We start from the raw sequence: 18,764 nt of genomic DNA, 5'->3' as shown, positions 1-18,764 counted from the left end.
TGCTGAGATGAACTCGCAAGACGACGAAGGCACTGCCTTCATATATGGCCCATCTCTCCCCACTCATAACAAGTCCCAGGTGCTAGAGAAGGGGACTGAAGGGAACCCCTCACACCGGAGTGACTAGCAGATGCACCTGGAACAGAAGAGCCCTGAACTGATGGAGCACAGGACGAACTCTGAGCTGGGAGGGCACTAAGTGATGACTGGCTCTGATGAGAACTGTGAGAACCATGACCCGATGAGACCCCATGATAACCTGGGCGAGCTAGCTGACCATGTCTGAATGGACAGCCTATACTGTGCAGAAATTGACCTCTCGAAGGAGTACCTCTGTAACTACCAGATCATCGAGGCCTCTTGGCCTCCGTCTCCTCTTTCTCCAGGCGACGAACAGACTTAATCTCACGAGCAATATCCACAACCTCCTCAAAAATATCACCAGTCACCCTCTCTCTGGTCATGAGAATACGAAGCTGATAAGTGAGGCCATCAACAAACCTCATAATCCTCTCTCTATCTATCAGAACCAACCAAATAGCATGACGAGCTAACTCGGAGAACCTCATCTCATACTGTGTCACAGTCATCTCCCCCTTACGCAACCACTCAAACTGCCTGCGCACCTCCTCTCTCCCAGACTGCGGCACATACTTCTCCAGAAAGAGAACTAAGAACTGCTTCCAGGTAAGGGGTGTTGCACCAACAGGCCTACGCCTCACAAAAGCCTCCCACCAAGTGAAGGTAGCTCCAGAAAATTGATAAGTAGTGAAAGAGACTCCACTGGTCTCAAAAATACCCACTGTACCAAGCATCCTTTAACACTTATCCAAGAAACCTGGCATCCTGGCCCTCTGCACCACGGAAGGTCGGAGGATGAAGTCTACCAAACCTCTCAAACCTACACTGCTCATCCTCTGGCATGGCAGAAACTATATAGTCCTGAGCAGTTGTAACCGGCTGGGCTAGATGTGCCCCCGGTGTCTGAAGCCCCTGCACGACCTGCTCAAGTGTGCGAGCGGTGGGAGTATGATTTCATCCCCCGGCCTATGAAGTAGCTGTGGCTGTAGTAGCTGAGACCGCCTGAGCTAGGACAGTACAAACTTAAAGAATCTGAGCCAAGGCCTCTTGAAGACCCGGAATCACAATGGGCACAGCTGGTGCCTGAGCTAGTGCTGTTGGGGCAACCATAACTGGGACCTGCTCCTGGACTGGGGCTGCTGGTGGATCTACAGATGCTGCCCTAGCTGTTGTGCGGGCCACACCTCTGCCCCTATAGCGACCACGACCGTGTCCTCAGCCTCTAGTAGCCACATCTGGTGGTACTGGTGGTCGTCCATCCTGATCGGCAGCGCGTGTCCACACCATCTATGAGAGAATAGAATAACAGAAGTTTAGTACTCGGGTCAACAAATTCGCACGACAAGAATTTCAAGAATATGAAGTTTTTTCATAAAGGTTCTGCAGCCTCTCGAGGATAAATAAAGACGTCTCTGTACTGATGCGTGAGACTATACTAAACCTGCTCATAAATCGTGAGACCTATGTAACCTAGGCTCTGATACCAACTTGTCACGATCCTAAACCCAAATCCGGTCGTGATGCGCCTCTCGTGAAGACAAGGCCAGCCGCACTTCCCATTTCAATTTTTGACACTTAAACCATAAGAAATAAGTCTAAAGCATAATAAATAGAATCTAAAATTAGCAGGTAATAGCATAATTTGCGGAAATTCAACCCAACACAGCCCGATACTGGGGTGTCACTAATCATGAGCATCTATCAATCCTAATACAAGTCTGAAAAGTCTAAAAAAAGCTATTTCAAAATCTCTGATAAGAGATAGAATGATAAACAGGGAGAAGCATGGGACTGCGGATGCCAAACAACTATCTCGTGGACTCCGAAGTTTGCCAGGATCTCTCAACTCGCACTGGTAGGATCAACAACACCTGAATCTGCACACGGGGTGCAGGGAGTAAAGTGAGTACTCCAACTCAGTGAGTAATAATCATAAAAAAAGGCCGAAACCAAGAAATCGTGTAAGGCACATTACAGGCTATAATGATGCAATAAAACCAGTAAAATAGTAAATCAGTAAAGATATATGAAATCATTTTAATTCAACTTAAACTTCATGGAAGTCCTTTTCAACAATTAAGCAGGTAAATGTCAGGCAATTAAGAAAGATAAACACATAAAGGTTCGCCCCTCAGGCACATTATTAACAAATTCGCCCCTCGGGCAATATCTCAAAACAATACCAGCCCCTCGAGCTATATCTCACACCACAATGGGTAGCCGCGCTCACTGTGGGTGAGCAGACTGCTAGAGGGGCCCCTTACGGCCCAAGCACAATATCAAGCCATGTCTTGGCATCATCACTAGGCTCTCGAACTCATATCAACAAGCCACCTCGTGGCGTACATATCTCACGCCCTCGGCCTCATAATTATAATCAGTGTTTCCTCACAATATAGGCCCTCGGCCTTACTTAGTCAAAATCCTCACAAGCCACTCGGGCAATAGCAAAACATGATTCTCAACTCAAAATATCATTTAAAAGATTATTTAAGTGTTAAAATAGAGTAAACATGGTTGAGTTGTGAAAACGGTGAAATATAGCATGACTGAGTTAAAGTATAAATTCAAAACTGTGAGGAAATATCAATAAAAATTTCCTAAGAGTTCAAATAGTTGGAACGAGGCCCAAATATGGCATTCAGCCCAAAACATGATGATAACAAATAGTTTTCAGTCAAATACGCGGTAAAAAAATCATTCGGGACGGACTAAGTCACACTCCCCAACAGTGTACGACCCCACGCTCGTCATCTAGCATGTCCGTAACCTCAATATAGCACAATGATGTGCAATCCGGGGTTTCATACCTCAAAACATTATTTACAATCATTACTCACCTCAATCCGGTCAAATCTCTAGCATGCGACGCCTTTGCCCCTCGAATCGTCCTCCACTTGCGTCGAATCTATCCAAAATCAGAATCACAATGTCAAAATATGCTAAGGGAACAAAGTCCAAGCGAAAATAATCAATATACGATTCAAATCCCGAATTACCAAAACCCGACCCCCCAAGCCCACGTCCTAGATTTCGATAAAATTCACATCAACGGATTCCTTATCTCCCCACGAGTTCATACATATCAAAAGTACCAAAATCCGACCACAATAGGTCCCTCAAATCCTGAAGTCTAGGTCTCAAATACCAAGCCCTAGTTTCCCCAATTTTACCCCTTAATTTCCATTAATTATGGCTCTAATCCATGAAATAATACCATAGGAACGAGGTTTAAGTCCAAAATCCTTACCTCAATGAAGTTCCCTTGAACTCCCTCTTTAAAATTGTCCATAAAGCTCCAAAGACTACTTAGAAATAGCTCAAAAATCGCGAAGGACATAATTTATACCTTTTGGCCCAGCCATTTTCGCATATGCGTCCATATACCCGCTTCTGCGGTTTTCACTTATTCTGCCCCGATCCGCATCTACGATGCACCAGCCGCACCTGCGCCATTTTAGGTGCGGTCCACTAACCGCTTCTGCAGTTTCCTGCCTCCCTAGCTCCATTCCGCTTCTGCGGCTCCCTTCCACGCAACTGTGAGATCGCACCTGCGGTCCCCAGTCCGCAAGTGAGGAAATATCAGAAGCAGCAAAAATCTGCAGCTCACCAAAATTCCAAACTTCTCCATCAACCATCCGAAATAACCCCGAGGCCCCCGGGACCTCAACCAAAAGCACCAACATATTCCAAAACCTAATTCTTGTACCAATCTTCAGAACACCTCAAACAACATCGAATCAACCAAAACACATCGGATTCAAGCTTAAGTTTCCAAAATCTTCCAAATTACGCTTTTGATCAAAAACCCAATCAAACTACGTCCGAATGACCTAAAATTTTGCACAAACCTCCTAAATGACACCAAGAAAATACTGCAACTCTCGGAATTCTAGTCCAACACCTATATCAAAATCTCAGCTATCAACCGGAAATCGCCAAAATATCAACTTCTCCAATTCAAGACTAAATCTACTCCGAACCTCCAAACCTCATTTTTATCACGCTCCTAAGTCCCAAATCACCTCCTGAAGTTATCCGAACCATCGGAACTCACATCCGAGCCCTCTAACACATAAGTCAACATCCGGTTGTCTTTTCCAACTTAAGCTTCCTCTAAAGAGAATAAGTGTCTCAAACTTTACCAAATCCTTTCCGAACCCGAGCCAACCAACCCGATCACATAAAGAACTGATAGACAAGGCAATAAGAAGAAGAAATGAGGGAAACAGAGCGATTAATCATGAGACGACTGGCTGGGTCATTACATTTATAGATATAGACTACCATATTAGGAAGAAAGTACTCCCCAATTTGAATTGACACTTTTGCTTTTCTTATTTTCGTTTTTTATTTCAGAATAATTTTAAAACTCCAAATTTGTTAACACAAAGAGAGTAACTAATTATTAACAACACATAATTCATAATTTAGATTTTTTAATTTTAAATTCAAAAAGAAAACTAATTATTTCCTACGTAACTAACTTTGTCCTAAATTTTCAAGTGGCCTATTGTGAGGTTGTCACTTGGCTTAATGTGGAGGCTTTTTCTCTACTTTTAATAATATATAGATATAGATTTTTATATAGGGTGGGGGTGAGGGTGGTGGGCAGGGGTTGGGTAGGGGGTTGGTAGGGGGTCAGCAGGGATGGAGAATAGTGTGGGAAATGTTGAAAAAGAGTTTTGGAAAATGTTTTAAGTCTACCAAAACATGAAAAAAATAAAAAATTATTTTCCAAAAAATAATCTTCCTTCATACCAAACACACCCTAAGAGAAAAAAGTAATCCACTTCATTCGGGGTGTGTCATCCATATATATAGTGGAAATATTATACCCTACACCTGCACATATCAATTTTAATCAACTTAACTTTAAGGGTGTCTAATTTTTCTATATTTAATTGGCTTAAGTGTTTTGGAAAATATTTTCCTCATGAACTCATCCTCCTCCAATTGGAGGAATGTCACGACCCAAGTTCTCTCTCGGTGAACCGTCGTGACGGCACCTAGTCTATACGAGTAGGTAAGCCTAACATTTGGGGAAAAGAAACGAAAACATAAAAGCTAACAACTAACAAGTAGATTAAATAAGAAATTAAGATGCCGCTCAACATTCACAATAATCACTCTCTTGAAATGTACATAAACTCTCCCAAAATCTGTAATATCGTCAATAACAAACTATAGAAAGAAAAGAGTACTTCTATACTCTAGAGTCTAACAAAAGGAAATACAAGAAGTGTTTGACATGGGGAAGAGTATATAGGGACTCCGAGGTTTGCGGATACGACAGATATACCTTGAAGTCTCTACAACTACCTTGCCTCACTAATAATGTGGTTGGTAAGCGGTACCTAGATCTGCACACGAAAAATATGTGCAGGAAAGGGCATGATTACACCACAAGGATACCCAGTAAGTGTCAAGCCTAACCTCGGTCGAGTAGTGACAAGATCAGGTCAGGGCCCTACTGGTGTAAATAAAATAAAATAAGACTGAGTGAAATATCGTAGTAAAAATAAATATTGTAATTTAACAAGAATGTAATCACAGAAAGGCAACAGCTCAGAACACAGAAATAACAATAAGGTATCTCCAAGGATACTGTCCCGTAGTCCCAAACGTAAATGTGCAGGGGGATCTCCCGGAATACCGTTGCGTAGCCCCAAAGTAAATATGCAGTGCAGGGGGATCTCACGCAATACCATTCTGTAGTCCCAAAGTAAATTTGTAGTACAGGGGGATCTCCCGCAATATAGTTTCGTAGTCCCAAAGTAAATATGCAGCTCAACAATAGAAAGAGCAACTACAACACGGAAATCCTACAATTCAGACCAAGTACAAGTCAAGGAAGAAGCAGAAAATTCACTAAGCATGTTGCACAGAGTTCAGGTAAGGAATTAAGACATGTAGACATACTATTCTAAACTAAACAGGTTAATTACATATGCTAGTGTAGCTCAGTTTAAGGGAAATAGGTATTTTACTTAATAAAAAAAATGGATTTTTACAACAAATAGCCTGTGTATACACTCGTCACCTCACGTACACGACGCTCATATATCAAAACAGTACTAAATACTAAAGGGAGTTTCCCCACACAAGGTTAGGTAAGAAGCTTACCTCGAACCAAGCTCAATCAATCAGTCACAATGCCTTTCCCACGAATATTCGGCTCCGAGTGGCCCAAATCTAGCCAAAAGCAATTACATAATATGAATATACTTACAAGGAACTAATCTTGCTAATGAAATCAAAGCTAAAGCAAGAAATTGGAAAATCGCTTAAAAAAACTCCCGGGCCCACATCTCGGAATCGTGTAAAAGTCACAAAATACAAACATCCATTCACTCACGAGTTTACTCATAGAAAAACTACTCAAATCCGATACAAAACTCTCGATCAAAATCCCAAAATTCGGCCTAAGAACTTTTCTCAATTTTTCCTAATTTTTACCCCAAATTCAAAACCAAATGATAAAATTAATGATACATTAGTGGGATATAACCAAAATCAAGTGTAAATCATTATCCAATTGATATATCTAAAAATTCCTCAAAATCTCGCCCAAATCCGAGATCCCAAACTCAAGTTTTGATAAAAATAGCCAAACCCTCATTTTTGAAATGTTTAATACTGCCCAATGAATCCTTCTTCGCAAACGTGGAAAGCCCATTGCGTTCACGAAGCACAACTCGCCTTGGACCAGAAATTCTTCACCGCAAATGCAATGCCCTTGTCGTGAACGCAAAGGCCTATCATCTCAATCCTATGCGAACGCGAGACCAAGATCGCGAACGCGTCGGCATAAGGGCCTAGGGACCCAGCTGGCCATTACTTCTACGCGAACGCGGGACCCACATCGCGAACGCGTAGGCCAACTTCCCCAGTACTTTGCGACTGCGGGACCTCCTTCACGAGAGCGAAAAACAAAATCTCGTCTGCCACAAATTCCTCTTCACGAACGCGAGTCTCCTCCCATGAATGCGTTGAAGGGATTGTTTTCAACAAAACAACAGAAAATCTGCCAACTCCCAAAGTTCAAAAATGATTCGTTAAGCACTCGAAACTCACCTGAGGCCCCTCGGACCTTAATCAAACATACCAACCAATCGTAAAATACCATATGAACTTAATCAAGCTCTCAAATCACATCAAACAACACTAAAATCACAAATCACCCTCCAATTCAAACTTAAAGAACTTGAAACTTCATATTTCCACAACCGATGCCGAAACCTATCAAACTACTTCCAATTCACCCCAAATTTAGCACACAAGTCATAATCAAACTTACGGACCTACTCCACTTCAAGAAATGGATTCCAACCCCGATATCAATAATTTCACTACCGGTCCAAAATTTCAAAAATTCGACTTTCGCCATTTCAAGCCTAAATAAGCTATGGATCTCCAAAAAACAATCCAAGCCCCTAATCCCAATATATCCAACAGAGCTAATGGAATCGACGAAACTCCATTCTGGAGTTGTCTTCATATAGTTCTGACTACAATCCAAATTCTAAGACTTAAGCCTCCATTTAGGGATTAAGTGTCCCAAAACACTCCAAAAACCAAAACTAAACCTCTCGGAAAGTCACAATAGAAAAAATAGATACGGGGGAAGCAGTTATTAGGGGATCGGGGCTATAACTCTCAAAACGAACGGCCAAGTCATTACAAGAAAAATATATTCCATATCAAAAGAAGGAAAAATATTTTCCAAAATTATTCTTCAACTTTCCTCAACCTATTCCCCGTCCCCACTAATCCCTTCCCCCCTCCCCCGCACCCCCACCAACTCACCCCACCCTACCCCACCCCACCCCACCCCACCCACCCACCCTCCCCCAACCCTGCCCTACCCTTACCCTAAGTTGAAACATTATTAAGAGTTCTTTCTTTTCATGTTTAAAATAGAGTACTTTCTTTTTAATTTCAACAAAATGATTTTTTTATAATGTAAAAAAATATTTCTATTCATTTCAACAAAAAAGTACTTTCTTTTCATGATATAAAAAAATATTTTCTTTCAGTTCAACAAAAAAATTACTTTCTTTTCATGATGTAGAAAAAGTATTTTCGTTTATTTCAACCAAGAGGTTGTGAGTTCGAGTCACCCCAAGAGCAAGGTAGGGAGTTCTTGGAGGGAATGATGCCGAGGGTCTATGGGAAACAGCCTCTCTACCGTAGGGTAGGGGTTAGGTCTGCGTATACAGTACCCTCCCCAGATCCTACTTGTGGGATTATATTGGGTTTTTGTTGTTGTTGTTCAACAAAAAAATTACTTTCTTTCATTTCAATAAAAAAAGTACTTTCATTTAAAAAAGTACTTTCTTTTCATGATGTAAAAAAAGTATTTTCGTTCATTTCAACAAAAAAAATACTTTCTTTCTTTTTTTTGGGTTGAAAAGATGGATATATATATATATATATATATATATATATATATATATATATATATATATATATATATAAAATCAGGCTCTTATAGAGCAGTTAAGGAGATGCGTTAAAGGCATCGAATTTACAATACTAGAAATAGTACTTGAGGCTCCTGTAGAGGAACCATTAACTATAGCAAAAGTAGAAGCATCCAAACTATCATCATAAGTACTAGGTACAATAGTAGTTAGACTATTACTATTACATAAGCTAGAAGTAGTCTTGATCGTCCTTCTTTGTAGCAGTCCTTGTTGATATATTGAGGTCACAAAAAGTGGTGGACTTCCAAATAGTAGACAGGGTTCCTTTGCATGCATGGCTCCATAGTTGGCAAGACTATCTGCAACATTATTTTGCTCTCTGTAGATACTTAGAAGAGGTGGGCTATCCAGCTGTAGGAGTAATAACCTGCAATCATTAATTATATTAGTGTACTGCATGGTGTTGGAGTAGAACATACCTAGGATGGTCTGTGCATCTATTTCAATGACAAGTGGTTTGAGGTTCTTTTGGACAACAATTGTCAGTCCCTTGAGCAAAGCTACAAGTTCAGTTTGAATAGCTATCCCAGGTACTGATATTCCTGCAAAACCTGTGATCCAATTTCCTTTTGCATTGCGAAAAAGACCTCCAATACCATACTTGGATTGGTTAATTGAGCAAGATCCATCTATGTTAAGCTTATAAGTATGGATATTTGAGGGGTGTCATTTTACATATAATGGTATTACAGCTGTATTCTTTCCTTTGTGATTTCTAAGATAATAAAATTCTGCAGCCTTTGTGAAGATGGAGGAACAATTTAAGCAACATTGTTTATGATCCATAGTAGTTCTATTCCGTGTAAGTCATAGTTCCCATAAAGCAAACCGGATAAGAGTGGTATTTTGAATATTATGTCATGTATGTTGTAATTGTTGATGTATGAAAACCTTAAAACAGTTGAGAGTAGTATCATGGCATTATAGGGAATTTGTATTTACTGTAGATATTTTGAGCTTAGTCTAGAGATGTCTAGCAGTTGTACATTCGAAAAATATATGTTTTAACGTTTCAGGGGACATATGACACTGAGCACAAATAGCAGAATTAAGGATACCTAACCTGTTGAGATATGTTGTTGTTGGCCTGTCATGGCAAACTAACCATATGAAATGTGATATCTTTGATGGAATATGTAGTTTCCAAATCCAGTTGTAGCTATCCAGTGGAGTATTTGTTGTATCATTTATGCTAGTTGTAAAAGAATTGTACATTGATTTAACCGAAAATATGCTATTTGGTGTGAGACCCCAGTATATTTGGTCATATGTTGAAGGTTGAATTGGCATGTAGATTTTATTAATAAGTGTGTGTAAATGAGTTGGTAAATTGAATAGTAATAGGTTTAAATGCCAATTATGACTGTAGTAGTAGGTTGAAACTGTTTTATTTTCCTCATTTTTGGGAAGTGGTCCATATATATAGTTACGAATTAAATAATTCTGGCTAATCCAAGGATCTGTCCAGAATTTGACATGTGTTCCTGTGGCTATATTCCATTTGAACCCTAATTTACAGTAGGACCATCCTTGCATTATATTACGCCAAGTTGCTGAGCTTTTTGTTGTATGCAATCTAGATAGTCTTAAGTAAGTATGTAATAAAACTTGTGCCCATAGATGATGAGGGTTTTGAAATAGCCTCCATGCAAGACTGGCATGTAAAGTCTAATTTTTTAAAGTAAGATTCTGTAACCCTAACCCTCCTTTCTCAATAGGTTGTGTGATGGTTGCCCACTTAATTAAATATAATTTCTTCTTATGTGTTGTGGTGCCCCATAGAAAATTACGTTGATAACGATTAAGGGAAGTAATTTTATAAGAAGGTAATTTAATATACTGTATAATATGGTTGGGAAGAGAATTTAGAGTTGAACGAATTAAAGTAGTCCTTCCTGCTTTTGTTAAAAAATTTGTTTTCCATCCTGCTAATTTATTTTTAAAATTTTCTATTAGGAATTGACAATCCATTTTTGATGGTTTATTTATAAAAATTGTGAATCCTAAGTATTTTCCAAATGTTTTACCCTCATTCATGTGGATCATTTGGAGTATAGTAGTTCTTATATTTGGAGAGCAATTTTTGGAGAAAAATATTTTTGATTTATCAAAATCGATAGTTTGGCCTGAATGACTAGTAAAATTAGTAATCGTATTGACCATAGCTTGGTATGATTTATCAGTAATATTTGATGTAAGAATAATATCATCAACAAAAAATAAATGGGACAGTTGAGGCCCTTGGTTACCTAGTGAAACTGGTATCCAAACATGATAATCAACTGATGCATTAATCTTTCTTAAAAGCATTTCTAAGCATAGTATAAATAAATAAGGTGACAGTGGGTCTTCCTGTCTAATGCCACGTGCGGGTGTAAAGTAATTTGTAGGATTACCATTAATCAAAATTGAAATAGTACTAGTTGTAATACATGCCATTATCAACTTTATGAAGGAGGGTGGGAAATTAAGAGAGCTGAGAGAGTAATGTATAAACGACCACTCTACTTTATCAAAAGCTTTTTCCAAATACAATTTAAGGAGCATTTAGGACTGTCACTCTTTCTTCTTGTTCTAGATCGTGTGCTAGAGATCAGTTGTAAGAATTCAAACTCCTAAATTTTGTTTTATTCATAATACAGTGATACCTACATCCAGAAAGACAGTTGGTAAGACATTGAATTTGGATGCGAAAGAGTTGAGTCATAGGAACTCGATTTTGCATCATGGTTATGATGACTAAATGTGAGTTCTTCAGCAGATCACATGTGTACTATGATGTGTAAGCTTCTTGATAAGAAGTCCTAAGGTAAGAGTATCTATTTACTCGTATGGTATAAAGGAATAAGAGAATCGGAAAGTAGACACAAATTTCAGCAAGTAAAAGAAGCAAGTTGAAGACGGGTATGAGGTACCTGTTAATGAAGATTAATTGTATTTACAATTCAAGCCGAAGAATATAAGCATTCTGAGTTACTTTCAACAGTAACAGAGAATATACAATTGACCACACCCATCTCAGTTATGCCCTATGGGAGCTAACAATTATAGCTTAAGAGAGGAATGGGATATCAAGATTCAGTTTGGGTTAGAGTAACCCAAAATTGTGGATGGATTGTTATTATTAGATAATGCTTCTGAAGGATAGTGCCAATATGGTAATAGATTTCCTTGTGAGACACCAAGATGGTGAACTCTCGATTAGTACAATCAGATATGAATACTAGACTATTGAGAAATTTCAGAAGATAGGCAGTGAGGTCCTAGAAGGGATAAATATTTACCTTAGTATGACTCCAGCCCCGAATAAAAAAAAGGAGAATGTTAGGCAACCCGAAGACCAGTGAGATGAAGTAAGTGAAGCTAAAAGTGAAAGAACATTTTGTTGAAGTTTTCATAATAAAGTGATAGACAAAGATATTATCTGGAGAACAAGAAGAGAGTAAATAAAGCATCATGGGTAAGATATGATATATGGGTGATAACGGTAACTAAAAATATGACACGATGACAGAGTTTTTAGTCAAGTGAAGGAAAATACAAGAGCTGTTAGGCCTTGAGGCAATAAAAGAGTATAATCCATAAAGTCATATCCTTATTAAAAATGAGTTGGTGACTTCAACGTGATTACCAGAAGGAAAGGCTAGACCCCCAGAGTAATAAAAATTAGTATAGGCTGGTAAACAAGATAAATTCAATATGAATAAGGGACCGAATGAGTTTATAATAGTGGTCATTATGAGAATTTCAGAGATAGCATTGCAACAATAATAGAATGGACAACAAAAGAATAACCTTTAAGGTTCATATAGGAAGATGCTTCCCTAAAGCATCACTACAAGTAGAGTTATGCTTGAGGGACTAAGTGTGCCAGTTACACTAAGTGTCACCCTTGTGCGTAATAAATTCAATTATCCCTAGTATAGAAAGGTTACCACAAGGCGAGTAAGATATCAGTGAAGATGTGAAAAAAATGCCAAATATGAAGAGGTAACTATGGAATAGTAAATGAAGAATGCCGGAAAAATGTGAAAGGGATGAGATTGCATTTATTCAGATCCTAAAGGTATGATATGACTCTAGAACATTATGCAAGCATGATGCTAGGGAGAAGCAGTAAGGGTTCTGCACAAGACGATATTGATAAATAAGTGCAAAATGAACACTTGATACATAAGGAGACAGTGCGATTGGTAACTTAAGACAAAGTAAATAACTAAAGGCGGAATATAGATATGAGATTGGACCAACGACTAGTTTGTAGTTGATTCAGGAAGAGCCTAGTTATGGCTAGACAAGAGGTTATAAGCAAATCAACAGATCATGCAAGATAAATGTAGTGAATCCTAACATAGTGAATTTAGTCTCGCTTATATAACGTCATAACCCTTGAGAAATGTTTAAATAGGAGTTGGTTATTTAAAGGTAATGCATAAGTGTTATGGAAATAATGGAGAGTGCCACTAAGGAGACAATAAAAATCTGAGTTTAGAAGTAACTCTACGAGCACAAGGGCAAGGAGGTATGTAACTAAGGATGTTTGTAGGCAAGTAAGAACATCAAAACTTTCTTCGGGCATAAAACATAACAAGATTGTAACTTTACAAGATCCAAAAGATATCCTTAAATACTACAAAGAAAGACTGGCCGAGGAAATAAAGATGAAGGCTTCAACTTAAGAATAATGACATAAAGAAGATATGGTCGGGTAATAACAGTCCCACTACAACATTGTATGCACTCAATACGAAAGTGGCACTTATCGTGGATAATGAACGGGAAGTCAAAAGTGCTATTTGAGATTATATGAGTTACACCAAATTCAAGTATTCGAGGGCAATAAGATAAGCCAAGTATTCATGTAACAAGTGACGTAACGGCCATGAAAAGTGATTGATTACATTTAAAGGAAGTTGAGAAGGCACAAAATAAATTATTCAATCAACGACCCAGAGTTGGTTAAGTTGTGAACGCACTTAAGATTTCAGATTTATATCCATGACAGTCATACAACTATAGGAGAGTCCAGTATAAGTAAAAGAAAGAATTAAGTCCATGTCATCGACAAAGACTTGAATTGTTAGATGATTATATCATGGATGCTACGTAGAGTCCAAGAAAGGCTAATGTAATAGCTAATACTCTAAGCTAAAGATTGGAAGATAGCCTAAGCCCACTTAAAGGTTGAGAAGGAAGAGGAAGCTCTAAAGTTACATATGGAGTCCTCAAATATTGAGGTCGATTATATGTTCCTAATGTGGCAGGGTTGCGCTAGCAGGTTATGGGACAAGCAATGAGAAAGTAACCTAGAGTTGTGTAGCACTCCTCGGTAATAATAAGCTGAAGTAAGTCTTGTAGTACAATATGACCTACTAATATGCATTAAAGCCATAAGGATAGATAACCAAGTCTATAAAACGAAATATAGCAATAGTCGTACATTCAGCAAAGTAGCAAGCGAAGAACTTAATTATACCTATATATATGCCGAGAGGGACATCTTGTCACAGTTCTATATATGTATTCACAAAGTGAAGCCAAGAGATTGGAAAAAAGCTGGAGGAAAAAGGAGAGAAGAGTCGTGCATAAAAGGACAGAGTCATATAGGGTATATCATAGAAGGTAGTTGAAGTTACGAGATTGGAAGAACTCCGGCCATAATTCGTGAGGTGAGAATAGGCCTAAAGGGGAGAAGGCCCTAGTTTTTAAATTTATTCACAGACACTTTGGTTGATGATTCTTCGTGTTAGGTGTTGTACCAAGTTTAGTTTTAACTAAGATAGTTAGATGTTGAAACTAGTTGAGTTATAGTTGAGATAGTTAGATGTTGGAACAAGTTTGGTTATGGCTGTTTCACCCTTGTTGGGACGTATATACTTGTACTGTTGAGTTCCCTTGTCGGGATAGTGTAGTCTATTGTTGATCCCCTACCGGGACGGTTAATTATGATTATTGTTGACTGTATATTTGGAACGGGTTGCGTGCCGCAACATCATTAGATATAATACTGGATCGGGTTGCACGCCACGACAGTTATATATGTGGATCGGGTTGCACGCCACAACAAATATTATATTGGATCGGGTTGCACGCTGCAATAGTTATATATGTGGATCGGGTTGCACTCCGCAACATATATTATATTGGATTAGGTTGTACGCCGCAACAGTTATATATGTGGATTGGGTTGCACGCCACAACAGATATTATATTGGATTGGGTTGTACGCCGCAACAGTTATATATGTGGATCGGGTTGCACGTGGATCAGGTTGCACGCCGCAACAATGTTAAATGATAAGGGATCGGGTTGCGCACCGCAATAGTATTGTTATTGTATTGATTGTAGACATTGAGTGTTTTTTCATTCTTTATTTAGTTTCTGATAGAATTGGTATGTTTCCCCGAAGCATGTTTCCCCCTCCCTTTTAAACTGTTATTATCTGTTTATATTTCCATTGTATATTATATAACTGCACATATTTATCTGGAGTCTGGTCCTATCCTCGTCACTACCTCGCCGGGGTTAGGCTAGACACTTACCTGCACATGGGGTCGGTTGTGCTTATGCTACACTTTGCACTCATGTGCAGATACAGCAAGAACGCTTGATCAATAGCTTGGGAGCCAGCCTTTAGTCCACAGAGATTCCGAGGTTGTCTTGCAGGCGTCCGCAGGCCCGACGTCTCCTCTATCTTTTATTATGTTCTGTTATCTCATGTATCCGAGACAAACAATGTTTTTTTTTTCTTCAAACTGTTGTATGTAGTACTCTTAGTAGCCCGTGGATAATGTGACACCAGTTTCTGGGTAGAGTCATGTGTTGACTTTCGAAACATTTTGATTTTATATTTATTTAAGACTTCCGCTTAAATCTCATATTCCGCTGTCATTCAGATGTTTATCACTTGTTAATATAAGCTGTAAAAAGGATTAAAACAGAAGAGTGAAAGATTTCTAAGTCTGTGGATTGCCTAGATTCTACGAGTAGGTGACATCACGACTCCCAAGGGTGGGAATTCCGGGTCGTGACATAGATTGGCTAATGCTCCAATTGCATTGATGTATATAATGAATATGGTGTTCAAAGTTATTTCTTGAGAAAAAAAATTCATAGTTTTTACTTACTATATTCTAGTATATTCTTGTAACCAGGAAGAGCACGAGAATTACTTGAAAAATATGCCAAAGACGCTGCAAGAAAATCAACTTTTTTCCAAGTTCTTCAATTAGCTAGACTCGATGGTATTCATAGGACACATGGTATCTAAGAATAATAAAAATGGTAGATTCTAAGAAGATATAAATAGTTCATAAATGGCCGAGACCCATTTTTCCTACAGAGATTACTTTTGGCTTGACAAGCTACTATAGGCATTTGTGTAGGATTTCTCTAGAATAACACCACCACTCACCAAGTTAACATAGAAAATCGCTAAATTTCAGTGGATGGAGAAATGTACAACGAGAAAGCATGTTTGACAATCACAATAATGTTAGCATTATTCCAATAGGCTCTAGAGGATTCACGATGTTATGTGATACTTCGAGGGTAGGATTAGGATATTTTCTCATGCAAAATAGTCGCGGGATAGCCTATGCTCTAAAGAAATTGAAGAAGCTCAAGTCATATTATGCCATTCATGATTTGGAGATCGTCATATTGGTATTTCCTTTTAAGATTTAGAGATACTATTTATATAAAGAAACCTATGAGATTTATACCTAGCACAAGATCTTAAAGTACATTTAAAATCAATAGAGATATAAATATTTAGCAATGCTAATGGTGGGAACTACTGAAGATATAATTGTACTGTTTTGTACTGTTTGGAAAAGATAAATATTATAGCTTATGCCAAAAAAAACTATGGGTGATTTGACGCATTTAGCTCCTGTAGAGATACTTCTGGACAAAGATATGCATACACTAGAGGGTACACGTATTAGATTCAATAAAAAAATTCAAAGACATTATTGGCTGTTGGTCAAGCCCGATGCAGAGTGTATAAAGGCTAGCCAATACGAGGATGAACGATTGTTTAATTACCGAGATTAGTTTCTAGATGGTAAAAGTAAGGATATGATTGTTAATAGTGAGGGTATTCTCCGACTTGGTAATTAATTATGTGTAGTAAACATATATGGGTTGAGATAAGCTATTCATGACGAAGCTCACAACTAAAGATATACTGTATATATCAGGTCTATAAGATGCACCATGACTATAAAAAAATTGATTGGTTGGAAAAGAAAGAAGGAAAAAATAAATTCGTTTACTTTGTTTCTAACTATTTGGCATGTTAGTATGTTAAGGCAAGCACTTACAACTCACAGGCCCACTAAAACAACTCAAGATTCTGAAGTGGAAATACAATAGAACAATACATTATATGACTAAATTACTCAAACCATTAGAGGTATGATTATATCTGGGAAAGTTGTAAATTGGCTTACCAAGTAGACACATTTCTTGTTAGTCAAAACCTCTTATAGTGAGGTAAAATATGCATAGATATACATGAATAGAAAATTATCTGACTCAATAGAGCTCTATTGTCCATCAGTTCTAATAGATGATCGCATTCACTTCACGATTTGAAAACTTTTTCAAGAAATATTGGGTACACAAGTAGATCTTAGTACTAGTTTTATTGCACACAAACGCAAAGTCTGAATGTGCTATGCAGATCTTGGAGGATATGTTGAGAGATTGTATTCTTGAGTTTGGAGGTAGTTGGGACGCTTATCTACCTTTAGCTGAATTTGCTTACAACAATAGCTTCCAGCCCAGTATTCAGAGGGCATTGTACAAAGCATTATATGGTAGAAGATATCGTTCTCCTATCGAAAGGTTTAAAGATGGTGAGACTAACTTATTGGGACACGACTTAGTACAAGAAGCTATTGACAAGGTCTAATTAATCAGACCGCGATTGCTCACAGTTTAAAATAGACAAAAATCTTATGCAGATAAGAGAAGAAGAGACTTAATGTTCACAATTGGAGACAGAGTGTTCATACAGGTATCTCCTATGAAGGGCGTGATGCGATTCGGAAAAGAGGTAAGTTGAGCCCGAGGTTTATAGGTTAGTTTGAAATACTTGACCTAGTGGGAGCTGTGGCATATCATTTGGAACTTCCTCCTTAGTTATCTTATATTCACCTAGTGTTTCATGTATCCATGCCAAAAAAAACAAAATGTATATCAGACTCCTCTCAAGTGCTTGAAGCACCTACTATACCACTCGATGAGAAGTTAACTTACGAGGAGGACCCGATGGTTATTGTCGATAGACAAGTAAGGAAGTTACAGTCAAAAGAAATTGTGGTTGTTGAAGTCTTGCAGAAAAATCACACCATTGGAGAAGCTACTTGGGAAGTGGAAGATGATATCTGAGTCAAGTATTCTCATTTATTTCGGTCTACAGGTACATACTTGAGTTAAATTTGGGGACCGAATTTCATAAGAAGGGTAGGATGTCATGACACATATTTAAGTTATGGTATGTTGGTCTTTTAACATAACAAAAAAAACAATACAAGAAAATAAAACAAAAAGAAATAAATAAAACCTAATCAATTTAAAATAAGGGCAAAAGCCCACGTGATCCAAAAGAAAGAAAATGGAATTGGGGGAAAGGGAAAGCAGCGTTGCTGCTGCAGCAGAAGCAAAAAAAAAACGCAGAGAAGGGAAAAATGAAGAAGAAGAAGAAGAAGAAGAAGAAGAAGAAAGATGTTGGAACCAAACTTTGAAAAATATAATATAATATTCTTATATTTTGTTCTACTAATATGAGAGTATATAAATTAAATAATTTGAGTTATATAGTGAGATTGACTAATATAATTATAAACAAGAAAAGATTAAGTAATACTTCCCTTAACTCATAGCATTTTGTGGAAGAATCATGGGTACCTGTAGAATACTTTGTAATGAAGATTTATTTTTTTAAAACAAATCAAATTCTTTATATCTTATATGCAGTAATATGAATTAAATATGAGAACATACATAGAAACAAAGGCAATTTGTTGAAGACATTCTTTTTAATTCAAAGGATAAACTTTCTTACTTCACTTGCTTAAGATTATCTTGTAGGTGTATATAAATTACTCATAGCAAGGATAAATATAATTTAGCAACTTGATGGTATAACATAAAACGCTGAGGATTTGGAAGCTAAATTTAACT

The 18,764-nt window shown here is 37.9% G+C and overlaps 1 protein-coding gene across 1 annotated transcript; it reads left to right on the top strand.

Annotated features, from left to right (window-relative positions):
• The first annotated feature begins 17,253 nt into the window (after positions 1 to 17,253).
• LOC138883128 (uncharacterized) lies at positions 17,254 to 17,969 on the top strand. The gene is made up of 3 exons (XM_070163789.1): positions 17,254 to 17,434; positions 17,543 to 17,634; positions 17,721 to 17,969. The coding sequence occupies exons 1-3, from the start codon at positions 17,254 to 17,256 to the stop codon at positions 17,967 to 17,969; spliced, it is 522 nt and encodes a 173-aa protein (XP_070019890.1).
• The last annotated feature ends 795 nt before the right edge of the window (positions 17,970 to 18,764 follow it).

Source organism: Nicotiana sylvestris, chromosome 12, assembly GCF_000393655.2.
Source record: "Nicotiana sylvestris chromosome 12, ASM39365v2, whole genome shotgun sequence".
NCBI lineage: Eukaryota > Viridiplantae > Streptophyta > Magnoliopsida > Solanales > Solanaceae > Nicotiana > Nicotiana sylvestris.
Note: the sequence above shows the minus strand (reverse complement) of the source record. Positions and strands in the feature narration are given on the sequence as shown.

Coding starts and splice junctions, on each gene's coding strand:
- LOC138883128 (XM_070163789.1), top strand. CDS start 17,254: ATGCAGATCTTGGAGGATATGTTGAGAGATTGTATTCTTGAGTTTGGA. Junction 17,435..17,542: donor TATCGAAAGGTTTAAAGATG/GTGAGACTAACT, acceptor AATCTTATGCAG/ATAAGAGAAGAAGAGACTTA. Junction 17,635..17,720: donor TGATGCGATTCGGAAAAGAG/GTAAGTTGAGCC, acceptor CTTCCTCCTTAG/TTATCTTATATTCACCTAGT.